The following is a 14,647-nucleotide window of genomic DNA, read 5'->3' on the forward strand; positions in this document are numbered from 1 at the left end:
AAGGGGGTTTTATACCCAATCGTCTAAACTTCTTGATAAGACATACGTGGTCGACCCTATTAAAAGCTTTTGAGAAATCCAGGTAGATGACACCGACCTTCCCCTTGCGATCAAGGATGGTTGTCCATCTATCCACCGCAGTCAGCAGGTTGGTCATACAAGAATGACCTTTTCTGAAACCATGCTGTTGAGGTGAGAAGAACTTTAAGGATGATAAGTATTCTTGTATACCGTCGTATATTAGGGATTCCATAATTTTGGAAGGTATGGAGAGAAGAGCCACTGGTCGGTAGCTTGAGGGTTCACTGCGTCGACCTCCTTTGAAAATTGGTGTGATATGAGCCAGCTTCCAAATTTCCGGTAGTTTGCCTCTGCTTAGCGAGTGTGAAAACATCACGCTAAGTGGTGTCGCCAGGATTGAAGCTGCTTCCCTCAACACAGCAGAATGAACCATATCCGGACCGGGAGAAGTGTCTTTTCTTAGGTGCTGCAGTTTACGGAACATCAGGTCAGCGCTCAGGTTCACTTCAGAAAGTCCTGCAGAGGTGCAGGTGAAGCTTTCGTCAGCATAGTTGGTGTGGGTCAGCTGGAATGTTTGGGAGTATTGTTCAGCCAAAAGGTTAGCGGCATCGCCGTCGTTATTGGTCGGGCCATTAGGACCTAGCAGTTGGGAAACTCCAGTTTTGCCTTGTCGAAGAGAAGCTGCGTAACGGAATAAGCTTTTCGGAATGGAGACGAATTTATCGATAAGCTTGGTCTGGAACTGAAGCCTGTCTTCTCTTATTGCCTTTGAACATATGTTCCTTATGCGTTTGTATTGCCTGTATGCGTCGTTATTGTCGGTTCGTTTATATTCGGCCCAACAGTGCCTTTTGCAGCTTAGCAAACGACGAGTGCGTTTCTTGATGATTGGGGGTTGTTTGTAGCTTTTTGGGACCATTTGAGGAACTGAATGCTCAGTAGTACATAAGATCGTGTGCAGTAAGTAAACCCAATGAGCATCCACTTCAAGTTGAGGATGAACATCCCAAACCACCTGTTGTAGACAGTCCTGTAAAACTAACACATTCAACCGTTTGAAATTCCAGCGCCTGTTGCTAGTAGGATATCTTAGCTTCGTTTTGCTGACAAAGCTGAATGATAAGACGGCGTGATCACTTTTCCCAAGGGGAGCCAGGATTGAGAGTTCGTCGACTAGGAATTCTTCATTCGTGAATACGCAGTCTAAGCGCGACGGCGTCTGACTGTTTCTTCACATTTTCGAATAATCCCGGGTCACCGATCAGGTTGAAGAACAGAGCTTCAGTAGAGTTGTCACCACCAATGTATGTATGTTCCACGAAGTTGATCCTAGGAAGATTGAAGTCCCCTAGAATCAGGATTTGAGAGAATCCGAGACGCGTAGAGCGGGTTAATCCTTACAGCAGACGATTGTCATACTCGATGTTGGCAGTGGGCTTCCTGTAGATGACCCCAGCTAGACACCTCGAGGTGGTAGACAATCTTACTGAACACCATACTGACTCATCAAGATTGAGAAACTCTTGGTTGTAAAGTTGATGCGCCTCCAGGCATGACCGTATGTATAGTGCTACCCCACCACCCATTCCTGTTTTTCTGTCGTTGCGAAATAAAGACACTACAGTTATTGCTAGCTCCTGGTCCGTAAACGTTATCCAAGTTTCGGATATTCCTATCAGATGGGCATCATTAGCTTTGTTAAGTTCACGTAGCTCATCCATTTTGTTTGGCAAGCTCGCGGCATCTGTGTATAGGCAGTTTATGCTTTCAATTTGGAACGCGTGAGCTTCTTCCTGTGTGTCCATATGAGCCGTGCGTGAGTGGACAGGTAGCCTACCTATACAATGTTTATCGAGTTGGTAGTCCCTGTCCTTTACACGTTCTTTTTATGATCAAGACAGTTCACGAGTGGAATTGTCAGCTCCAGCTTTCGTTTGTACTTGATCCTGCTGTCGTGGGGCCTATCCGGATGCATATGGATGCCAGTTGGCAACCGACGTCTATTGGCACGAAATGCTTCCAGAGTTGCAGCCACCATGTGGGAGGAGGGGAAGGTTCTTTTCAATAGCCGGGGCCTAGAGTCTCCGTATCTCTTGGCTAGTCGCATCACCTGTTGGGTGAATATGTTCTTGAGTTTTAAGGAATGCTTAATGAATTTCCATTCTCGAATATCAGAGTTTGCTTGAGTTGGGTCCATATCTTCCGGTACACCGTGCACAATGATATTTCTTTCACAGAAAAACGCTTCGCGAGATTCCTTAGGGATGTTCCGGATGAGATTTCGTTCAGAATACGGTATGTCGGGCAGTATTCTTACGTTCCCATCGGATTTCAGTAAGTGACTGGTTAGCAGGACGTCCTCTACGTCGGAGGCATTCTTTAGTGTAACACGAAGCAGCCTCGGGTGGTTTAGGTGGTTAGAGTCCTTCCCTCGAGTTAGCCGCGTGACCGTCAAAGGCTCTATTCTAGGGAGTTCAAGCCTCTTGTTCAATTCTCCCTAGAGCATCCTATCATTTTTGTCCTGCATACTGAGAGGAAGGTCGAGGTTGTCAATAAGGTTCATGATTATGACAGAGTCGTCACGAACCGCAATTGATTTCCCAGGTTTTCTAGGGCGTCTAGGTTTGTTATCTTGTTGTTTGGATGCGGAGGCGCGTTTTCGATTCCTGGGCTGAGTGATGACCGGGCGGACAGTCTTGGGGGTAGACTGCGCGGCCAAAGCATCAATTGATTTCCGCACGGTACTTGGGATGTTCAGCTTCGGCGTGGACGCTTGGGCCTTTTTACTCCTGTTAACGTGAGTCCAACCACCCACCGGTCAGTCACATTCGTGGATAGTTCGATGAGAAAGCCCACAATCAGCTGTCTAGTAACTTCTGAGTTTGCGAACCTTTTAATGGTTTCTCCTCAGGTTTTTTGTTTTAGAAAACAGGATAAATGATGGTATGTCATGTTTATATGTATCATTGAGAAATCTTGATCAAGTCACCTCTAATTCTTCTAGACGACAAGAGAAATAGGATTCGATAATCGTACGGAATCTTCACTATTCTGGGAATCAGCTTAGTTTCAGTTCTTTGAACCTTTTCCGACAGCCGCTTTTATGAAATATTTGAGTTTAGGACAAACAAATTTAGTATACAAAGTCAAAACGTTTTTAGCATCGACATTTATGAGGGCTCTACGTATTGAATATAGGGTTCTGAAACATTTTGCAGCTGTCGAACGTAGTATGCAGTGGCTTTTAGGTCTTAGCTAATGATGACTCGTGGGTCATTGTGTGTCTGGACTACAGGTGTTATTCAATGTGTGTGTATCTGCACCCTGGTGACCAATATTTATTATAGTGCACATATCCGTTTTTTAGCAGTAACTGTCTAATACTAGGCCGTTCAGATAACTTATGCAGGTCATTTTAAGACTCTGCACTACCATCTTTATTGTTTATCTCTCCTCTCATCTTGATATCTTCAGCGTATCACAAGGCTGATGAAAGGAGACTAGGAAGGTTATTTACATACAAGGTGAACCACACTGTTCCCATACTTTACCCTGAGGCGGTCCGCTAATCACAGTTTCCCAGATATTCAACATGAAATTATCTGATGCTCTTTGTTGACGCCGAACTCGAGATCATTTATTCACTAAAATATTTACGCTTCTTGCCCTAGATGGAGGAACACAAGTCGACCACCAGCATTCTCCATTCAACTCTGTCCTGACACAATCCTTTTGATTTCCTTTCCAGTTGTTATTCATCTTTTTCATGTCTGTCACGCATTTCCGACGTAGCGTATTCATTGGCTTTCCTCTTTTTCGCTTCCCTCCAGGATTCCAAGTTAGTGATTGCCTCTTGTTACAGTTTGGCGATTTTCGTAAAGTACTTCCGATTCACCTCCAACGTGTTTTCCTAAATTCCTCTTCGGCTTGAAGCTGGTTTGTTCTTTCCCACCGTAGGTTGTTGCCGATGGTACCGGCCAACGATGAACCATAGTGTGCACGACCGATCCCTATGGAATCTGACCTGTTGATCTGGATGTTGGACACCCAAATTTTTCATGAGGTCCAGCAAAACTATCGGAAACTTTCCCCGGTACTGATAATAGTGTGATGCCTCTTTAGTTCTCACATTTGCTCAGATTTTTCGCATTTTCATATCCTTGGTATGCTTCTCTCCAATCTGACGACACTTGTTCCTCTTCCTAAATCTTCCTGAATACAACGTAAAACATCTGTGCAGTTACTTCTATGCCTGTTTTCGGTGCTTCGGTTGGTGTATTGTCGTGTCTTGCCGCTTTCCCATTTTTGATTTGTTTGATGACCATCTCGATTTCCTCTGTCGTTGGTGGAATGACAGACATAGGAAGGTCTGTGTGTGCTACTTCGATGTCCGGTGGATTCAATGGAGCTGGTCTACTCAGCAGTTCCTCGAAGTGTTCTGCCCATCTTTTCTTCCATTGTTGAATCTCTGTGATTGTCTTTCCTTCTCTTTCCTTGAATGGTCTCTCCGGTTTACTATATCTCCATCCTAGTTTCTTCATTGTATCATATAGTTGTTTGATATTTCCTTGTCTTTCAGATTCTTCAGCTGTCTTTGCTGGTTCTTCCATGTATTTCTGTTGATCAGCTTTAATGCTTCAGTGTATTCAACTTGTTCCTTAAATATCTCTCTCTTTGTTTGACTGTTGTTAATTGCTGTCATCTTGTTCTTCCTTTCTTGAATCTTGTCCAGGGTTCCCATGGAGGTGCATTTCTTATGATGCTTGTTGCGGCCCAACACCTCCTGACATGTTAAAGTTCATACTTCTCTGATTCCTTTTCAGTTGTCCTTCATCGTAGTTCCTTCTTGCAGTAGATCTTGTAGGTCTCGGAAGCTGTTATTGAGAGAGATGTCTTGAATTGGTTGGGTTTGTTAGTATCTCGAAGGGAGGCTGTATTGAACCTTTGTAATGCCGTTTCCCCAGTTGTCCATTGCTTGATTATCTTCATTTTCATCTTGGCCACGACCAGCTAGTAGTGATCTGAGGCTATGTCAGCTCCTCTCCTGGTTCTCACGTTCTCCATCGACCTTCTGAACTTTTTACTTATGCAAATATGATCGATTTGATTCTCTGTGTTGTCCGATGAGACTCACGTAGCTTTCCGTATGTGTTTATGGGTGAAGGTTGTGCCACCTGTAACTAGCTTAGCTCACAGCGACGGTCTGATATTGGTCCAACGCTCGAGCGCCATCCATTTTCAGGGCTGGTTGATTCGATGCTCTATTTAAGGAGAACAGTGGTATTGTTTCTCGTTGAGTTGAATCCACCGTTTCGATCTTAAATTACGCATGAAAACTACTGTTCACACTTTAATTGAATTTCAGTTAAAGTGATATTGTACTTGTTTGTTTCGATCTTGCTTTTGTTTACTTACTGCATCAAGGCATTCTTGGTCGACTTTGGCTTGATTTATTTGATCAAGGTTTGAGATTTGTCTTGTAAACCCATTTTGTCTACCATTTTAGTTCATTCTTAAGGTGGTCGACTCTGCTCACAAGTGTGGACAGCCGTATTGCTTATTCCCTGTAGAAGAAGGAATGCAATGTGATGAGTGTAAGAAGTGGTTCCATAAAATGTGCATCCCCTTAATTCCCTCCGCCTAGAAAAGGTGCTAAAAGCCTAGATCTCATTGGCTCTGTATGTTTTGTTGTTCGAGCAAAACATTACTCATGCAAGAAGCAATTAGCCTCCTGGCATTAGCTAACAAAAAGGTTGGCGAGGGCTGTACCGGTAACATGGGTGCTGATAACGAAGAATATAATAATATAATATATTCTGAAAATAATATCTACAGAATTCACACCAGTTTACAGGCATGATCAGATTGTTATAAAAATCAACATTGAATGTAGAGAGCAAACATGAAATATAAGAAAGTTTTATGTTTGCTGGTTTAGTAATTGATAAATAGTTTATACATGGCATATATCACGGCAAGCCAATGCAACACCAGGGAACTTTTAATTTCTTCTTAAGTGGATAGCCTGATGATTTATGAACGTTGTTCTGTAAGGTTATTTCCAGTGCCAGAGCGAGTTATTGATAATTATCTACAACTAGAGAAAGCAAGATAAAAGCAAAGAGCACGGAACAACAAAACAATGATAGCAAATAAGACGTTAAACACTTAAAGCTCCGATAATCTCACTTGTGGAGTAAGATACACTTACAGGCGCCAGAGCACTTAATGCATTTTCAGAGGGGCAAAAGGCATTAATTGACCGAACAAACAATGGGAGAGAGTTTAACATACGGATAGTTTGAGGTAGATTATTCCAGAGCCTAGAAAACTTACAGGTAAAGTTATTGTTATAGAGAGAAGATCTAGAATATGTTTGTTTGGCTAAAGACAAGGAGTTACGAATGTCGTAATGTGAGGCTTTAGCATATTGAATCGCCTGACTGGATGTGAAGGAGAGTTTGTTAAGTATTTCGAAAAAGGAGATAAGGTTAAGTTTGAGTCTCCTCTTCCATAAAGGGTCAAGCCCTAGTTTACTACACCTCGAATTATATGTCAGGACACTATCAGTTCCAAGAGTACGAAGTGTAAATCGTCTCTGTACTGATTCCAGTCTTAATTCATCCTTTATGCGCGTGCTACTAAGGAGAAACGCGCAGTATTCGAGGAGCGGTCAAACACAGACTTTGTACATTAGAATACGAGATTCACTGTTATGAAGGTTTCGAGTTATGTGACCTATAAGGCGCTGAGACTTGGACGTTTGTTTCATTATCTGTTCAGTAAACGACAAGTCGTCGGAGTACCTAAGTCCTAGATCTACTACTGTGTGTAACCTAGATAACATTTCACCATTTATGGTAAGATCGAGGTTGAGTGATGTATCACCGAAGCATAACCAACCACATTTAGCTGTATTAAGCTCCAGTTGCCATTTCGAGCACCACTGTGCTACATTGTTAAGCTCTGAGCTGATACAATTTTGAATATTGCTAAGCTCATGTGGAGAAAATGAGTACACCACCTTAAGATCGTCTGTAAACAAAAGGGACTTACCCACACTAAAACACTCACAAATATCATTAATGAAAACTAAAAAGGGCAAAGGACCTAAGACACTACCCTGTATTACCCCACTTCTAACAGGGACGCCGCTCAACAATGAAGAGTTGATTTCAACTATTTGATGTCGATTGCTGAGGAAGGAATCAAACCAGGCTAGTAACGGGTTTTGGACCCCATAAGATGCGAGTTTACCTATGAGAAGTTGGTGGTTGACCATGTCGAAGGCCTTAGAAATGTCCAGGTATGGCACTAATACTAGATATCCTTGGTTACGAAGAGAATAGACTAAATTAAAGAAGTCAAAATGACATGTCATACAGGATCGGTTTTTAAGAAATCCATGTTGCGAACCATCAATAAATTGTTCAGTCAATAAATAGTTGGATAGTTCGTCACTAATAATTTTCTCCATAATCCTTGAGATAACTGGAGTAATATTTATTGGCCGATAGTTGTTCATGTCAGTCTTATCTCCGGATTTGTAACGTGGTATGATGTACGCGGTTTTCCAACGGTCAGGATAAAAGCCTGATTCCATAGAGAGAGTAAACAGCTTAAGGAGAAGAAGTGGAATATCTGGACCACCATATTTGTAGAGAAACTATTCAAGACACTATCTTCAACTTTGTTAGTTGTTAAGGTATCCAAAGCAAATATAAGACAACCTCCTCCTCGCTTAGTTTCTCTGTCACAGCGATAGAGTCGATAGTTCTGGATATTTAATTCGGAATCGGCCGCTGCTGGATAACACCACGTTTCAGTGATAAGTATAAAAGGAGGCTTGGCTAGAAAGGCTAAGGTTCTCAAGGCTGAAATTTTGTTCAGAAGTGAACGTGCGTTAATAAGTAATAAGTTTAAAAAGCGGGTGTGTAGTGTAAAAAAACCAAGAGCATCCTTATCGATGGTATGAGTTCTAGCTATGCCTGGACTATGGTTTAATGTGTTTGCCGGATCGCATGGGCTATAGCATGAGCGAACTGTAGTGCTAGTGGAACAAGGGATCTCTGGAGGCCGAAAAAATCCTTATTTTGGTAAGGTTGAATAATTTGTTGAACTTGTTTCGCTGGACAATTAAGGCAGGTGCCTGCATGTTGTGGTTGCGTTGATGGTGCATAACGTAGTATTCCATCTTCCCCACTGCGAGAGTGATGATAAGAGTTACATCTTGCAGGTTTATTATTTATAACATTTGAGAGAAACCATGGGGCACGTCGGTTCATTGCCGTCTGTCTAATAGTAGGCCTGCTTACATGATGGTTGTAGTGGCCGTCTCGTGTAACGTTTGAACGAAATGTATCCTTATAACTTCCCTTACGATGAGTAGGGTTAAGCATGGTTTCAGAAATTATGCTTTTGTTTGGTAAGGCAGTTGAAATATTTTTGGTATTCGGTCTAGAACCAGAAGGTTTTTTATTTACTTTCTTCTTAATTGGTATATTCTTTTTAGGTTTAGCAGTGTTTTCATGAGCCTTCACAATAGAATCAGGTGTTTGATTGTGGGCTTCCGATATTACACTGGAAAGAATGACATTAGTGTCTCCATCAGATATGTCCTGGTTGTGTAGGGCCACTAGGGGTATGAGAGGTAAACTAGCACACTGCATTGGTATATCAGTACACTGACTAACATGAGATAGATTAGCTGCACCAGTGGGTTCAGCTGCTGGCGCGATCACATTTGTTGTGACCTCAACAATGTTATTTTCGTTCATGGTACGCTTTTGTGTTAGTCTTTGATTGGTGGTTTTGTCTGAGACTATACGAGCGCTTTTAAACTTCGTATGCGCACAGACTAGCTGTTCAGATTCTTTCAAACGTTCCGCTAATAAATGGGAATCGAATCTAAACAGGATAGGGCACGAGTATTTTTGATGCTTTTTGTTAAGTCGGATACATTGGCATGGACTGTCCTGGAGATTAGCTGCCTTTAGTATCGAGTTTCTTACAGTTTTAATGGCAACTTTGTCCGGTATATTATATATAATCACATTATTTCGAGAGATATTCGCTTGGTGACTTCACTAGCTACCAAGTCAAATACGGATTCTACTTTGATCCTGTCTTCGAGTTCAGAAGTAATTACATCCTTTTGACACAGCAGTCGAAGGGGTGACAGTGTCTTTAGTTCTAGTTTAAGATCATCATGCTTTAATAAAGAGCCCGCAAATGACTCCACTTTAGAACGCATATCACTTAATTGCTTATAGACAGCGGCTAATTCGCTCTTAATAAGATCGATACCATCTGTTCGTGAGTTAGAACTCATTATTAAGTTAGACATAGAGTCATCCAGCAACATGTGTGGAATTAGTCCACTCGTGGTTGAGGCTTAGAAGTTAATTCTAGGAAGTGTGTTCATGCACATCGGACAAGGTAATACTTATCATTATACCATTGATGTTAGATCTCTTACAAGCATCCAAGACTTAGGAGTAATAATAAGTCATGACTTGGAAATAACTGCCAACTGCAACCCAGCCGTTGCCAAAGGTTATCGTGCGTTATGGTCACTTCGCCGAGCATTCAAATGCTTTGACGATGAAATGTATCGAATTATATATAACAAATACGTAAGACCACAATTACAGTACTGTATCGAAGCAGCTAGCCCATGTATGATAAAGCATACTAACTCACTTGAGCGTGTCCAGCGTATGGGGACGAAGTTAGTGAAGGGTCTTTCTAAACTCCCTTACGATGAGTGTTTGAAACGTCTAAACCTTTTCCCCTTGTCTTATCGTAGGTCACGAGGTGACCTTATACTGGCATTTTGTATCTTTAATTATGATTTGGGTGTTAATATGTCTTATCTTTTTGCTCCCTACAGCACTAATAATCTCCGAGGTCATAGCAAGAAGGTTCACAAACCGCGATCTAATAAACTTAAAAAGGGATCCCGTTTTCTCGTCGAGTGGTCGATAACTTGACGCCTTACCTGAACAAGTGGTATCAGCTTCATCGGTGAGCATTTTCAAGGAGAAGCTGGACCTATAGTGGAAGGCAATCTGTCAGGAATAACACAGATTCACCGACCTACTATCCTTATAGCGCTTAGCAATAAAACGCTCAACATTTATCATCAATTTAACTTTTAAAAGAAGACAAATAAGATATGCAAAGCTGCAAACCCTACCTATACGGAAAAGAGAATAAATTTTGTTAAAGTGCATCAAAATCTGGTAACAAAGAGTACCTGTATTCGGAAAATATTTAAAAATGGTGTCAGGTATGCCGGATATATCCATATCAGATTATCAGTTCATAAAGACTATTGGTAAAGGGTCATACGGAGAGGTTTGGCTCTGCAGACACAAGACAGATACAAAGAAGGTACTATGTTTCATGTCAATCTATATAGTGAATAAAAGTATGTCATTAAGAAAATCGATGTGACAAAATCTTCTGATAAGGAAAGAAAAGCAGCTAAATTAGAATGCAGGTTGCTTTCCGAGTTCAGGCATCCGAATATTGTCCAATACAAAACTTCTTTTGAGTATCACGGATTTTTGTATATTGCAATGGGTTTTTGTGAAGGAGGGGATCTTTACACAAGACTTAGAATGAGAAACGGGGTTCTTTTGTCTGAACGTGTTCTTGTTGAGTGGTTTGTTCAGCTCGCTATCGCTTTACAAGTATCTTCGTTTTTAATTTATCGAGTGATTTTCAGTATATGCATGAGAGAAACGTATTACATCGAGATCTTAAAACTCGGAACATATTTCTCACACGATCGAATATTGTTAAACTTGGCGACCTTGGGATAGCTAGGTATCAATGTAATTGATCAATATTTATGTCACAGAGTGTTAGAGTCTTCTAATTCAATGGCTACAACCTTAATTGGGACCCCCTACTACATGTCACCTGAGCTTTTTGCCAACAAACCTTATAATCACAAAGTAAGTTCATGAAAGTTTTGATCGCCAGTCGGACATATGGGCTCTAGGCTGCGTTTTGTATGAAATGTCTACCCTTCGTCATGCCTTTAATGCTAAATCATTCAACGCACTATCATATAAAATTTTAAGTGGAAAGGTTAGCTCAAATACATGCATATATCATCTTCTCTAGATTCCAGATATGCCCACTCAATATAGTCCAGAACTTCTTGAACTGATGCGTGCAATGTTACACTTGAAACCAGAAAAACGTCCATCAGCGAGACGCGTTTTGTCTAATTCATTCATAAGGAAACATATTGTTCTATTTCTGGAAGCAACTAAGGATCGGTAGGTTTACTGATTTCAAATACAAAAAGTAGAATATAAAAAATTTCACATTTAACACCATTATCAATCACTAAACCTATTTTTAAATTCAAAATGGAGGATTAGTTAATTAAGACTCTCAGTTGTCATATTGGTCCCAGAAAAACAAATGAAAATGTCTATCAGGAAAGTTAGAACTTAAGAATGTGCATTTTACGTCTAGCTTACATGGTCAGCTGAACTTCTAGAGAATATCATACTTTGATCTTACGAGTAAATTTTATGTTCTGTGTTTTGTTAAAATTGGTAAAACCCAGATTGTTCAGCACTTTTGTTGAATGTTTTACATATAATAACTGCTATAAGTAGGCTCACTCGAAACTGTTGCCGTTTAGGCACATTATAACGCCATGGAGAAAGCTGCATAATTTACTTTCCCATACTGTATAATAACTCTAATAGCTGATAAACTGACACAAGCAGAAAGTTATGTTAATCTCAAAGTAGTTGGAATTTACATACTCAAACATAAAGGAACAAAATCTATTTAGATATTAAATGCATGGGATAGTGAATACTTGTCCCGCTAATTTTGGGCCTGGTCACAACGGTCAGGAACAGGTGACCAAGTATATTTCATTGTTTGTAATAATTTGTGTTTTCTGCTCGTTAGTATTTATTGATGAATTCGACTATCACATGGAGTTTCGGAGGCTTTACAAGTAGGTTCTTCAATTTATTGCCAAGAGTCACAGCTTTATCAGATTTTTAAAGCTAAAACACGAACTTTCTGTTATAACCGATAGTTAATTTTTCGTCTAACCGATGTTTGATATGCCTACTGCATCAGTCACGCAAACGAATTTAGCACTTTTCACACTTTAAACACCGAAGTGTTGGAATTTCAATAAAATGGTCATCTTATGTTTAAATAATTATGCAGTTGTCTGAAGTGATTTATTTCAAACTATCCGCGATTACTGAGTGGTATATAACGTATATAAGTAATATGTCTGATCAAATTTAGTATTTTTTTGAAGTCTACCAATAATATGTTTACGGAGTTTACTGTATGTTGGTATGAATAAAACATGTAGACTAGTTTTCAACAACAATCTAAATGAGTATATTATTTTATCCAAGGGCAACTCATTCCCAAAACCACTCAACTATTGAAGATGAAGTACAAAATACTAGTCAACATGTAGAATGCGAAACTGGTGTGCCTCCAATAACTCATCAATCAGCCAATGAAATAAAAATGAGTAATGAGAAAAAAACAAATGAAATGAAACAGGTTAAATTTATTTATTACTAATTTATACATTTCAATTTATGACTTTATTTATAAAATTGCCAGAAGTCATTGTAGATTATTGTATTTAAAATGACAGTTTTATTGTCAACTCGACTGAACTACCCTTTAGCCGATGTATAAACTTATCGACTGAAAGTGCTTTTTAAGCTGCGGAGGGAGTTCATGGAAATATGGGGAGAAATATGGAGTCAAGGAATAACATATAAGCTTGTGAAATAATTAAGATTATCATAAGGTTGTAACAAACTTTTTGGCTAACTAAATATACACGGTCATTGTAAAACACTAGTAGTCATTTTGTACAGCTAATTAAATAAAGGACAATAGATTAAGATATTGTACAACAGAATGCAATCCACAGTACATAAGAGTGGCTACGTTTTACGCAAATACGCATTTTCAGTATGCTTGCATATATATATATCATGTAAATTAGAGCAATACACTTAAGAGAATAATCAGGTTCTCAGTTAGATCTTTCTCAAGCTATACCATAATATACTGAGGAATTTCTATGAATATCTAAAAAATTTCTGAACCAATCTAATAAATTTATGGGTCAGTGATAACAATGAAAGCAGATAATTACCCATAATACACTTACTTACTTACGCCTGTTACTCCCAATGGAGCATAGGCCGCCGGCCAGCATTCTCCAACCCACTCTGTCATAATACACAAAATGTACAGACTGATAATAATTTGATAAATGTATGAGTGGTGATAAAAAATGACAACAAACTAAATACATGGTAAGCAAAGATGGATAGTGGCTAGCAGTGGAATCCAGGACGCGCGTTTTGCCCTATTTGGGACTCGCCAGTTGGATGTACCTGCATCTCAGAGTTGATGTTCACTCTGGGACTCGAACCCAGTACCTTTCGCTTCAAACGCCATCGCGTTATCCACTCAGCGACTGAGTCTTGATAGCCACTTGCTTGTGCAATAGGGTGAATTTTAAATTCACTTGGTATTGTTTGTTTCAATCTTCCCATTGATGTTTTTAGGACTGCAACTGGTCGGCCACTATCCATCTTTGCTTACCATACTTGTGATTTTAGGCTATATCGGGGCAATACGCACAGTATGCACATATGCTAATTAGAGACTGACCAGTTGCAGTTCTAAAAACATCAATGGGAAGATTCAAACAAACCGTACTAAGTAAACTTCAACCTAAGTACATGTTTCAACATAGGAAAATAGTCTAAACAAACTCAACTAAATGATAACCTGTAAACTCATGCTATCAGACTTGCAAGATTAATCTATTTAAATCAGTTTGTAGTAGAGAAGAGATTTGAACGGGATAGGGGAGAATAAACAATCAAAGCCTGTGACAAATCGGCAAACTTGTTCATTATGTCCTTCGGAAGAGACAAGTATGGACCAGATTCCTTCCAAACATTTATACCATGATTGCTAGCTCTAATCCCTATAGTTTTTCCTGCATAACAGGAACGCGATTAATTACTGCTGCAAAACTTCAAAGATGTGTGACTCATAGCTTAGAATAAACATTATTAACTAAGTATGATAAAACAGAGTTGCGTATTATTTTAACTTGAGTCTGCTCTACTCAGTTAGGAAAATATTTACCCATTTATTGGTTAATTACCCTGATATATATATATATATAATGTCGAAGTGTATAACTATATAAAATATAATCTGGTCATTAAGAGTAAACTAGATTTACAATGCAACCAATTATTGAAAATGATGGGTCAATTGAAGCTAGACCACCGTGGAAAACTTGGAAGCACTGGATGGCCGTTTCGTCCTATTATGGGACTCCTCAGCGGTGCGCATTCACGATCCCGCACTCGCGAGATTTGAACCCAGAACCTACCGGTCTCGCGCCAGAGCACTTAACCGAGTTCTAGTGGGAAGCAGTGACCAGTGGAGTTCAACCACGTCTGTTGTGAGATAACAACTCACTGAAGACAATTGGTGAACAGTTGCACAAACTTCGTGGAGTGGTTGAAGTTAGACATTAACACCGTTAGATGCCGGCTCGGTGGTGTATTGGTTA

General features: G+C 39.9%; 1 protein-coding gene and 1 non-coding gene across 2 annotated transcripts in view; one reads left to right on the forward strand and one right to left on the reverse strand.

Annotated features, from left to right (window-relative positions):
- Positions 1-10,314: 10,314 nt before the first annotated feature.
- Smp_176970 (serine/threonine kinase) overlaps positions 10,315-14,647 on the forward strand; it is a gene marked incomplete at both ends in the record, with an annotated part of 25,975 nt that continues 21,642 nt past the window's right edge. The window contains 7 exons of the mRNA XM_018799770.1: positions 10,315-10,416; positions 10,455-10,718; positions 10,754-10,854; positions 10,889-10,985; positions 11,014-11,121; positions 11,158-11,315; positions 12,438-12,559. Coding sequence (XP_018651526.1) covers positions 10,315-10,416; positions 10,455-10,718; positions 10,754-10,854; positions 10,889-10,985; positions 11,014-11,121; positions 11,158-11,315; positions 12,438-12,559 — 952 coding nt within the window. The remainder of the gene's footprint in view (positions 10,417-10,454; positions 10,719-10,753; positions 10,855-10,888; positions 10,986-11,013; positions 11,122-11,157; positions 11,316-12,437; positions 12,560-14,647) is intronic.
- Smp_tRNA_00396_Gln_TTG.1.1 lies at positions 13,466-13,532 on the reverse strand. The gene has a single exon. It is a non-coding gene (tRNA).

The sequence above is a fragment of the Schistosoma mansoni genome, chromosome 3 (assembly GCF_000237925.1).
Source record: "Schistosoma mansoni strain Puerto Rico chromosome 3, complete genome".
NCBI classification, from domain to species: Eukaryota; Metazoa; Platyhelminthes; class Trematoda; order Strigeidida; family Schistosomatidae; genus Schistosoma; species Schistosoma mansoni.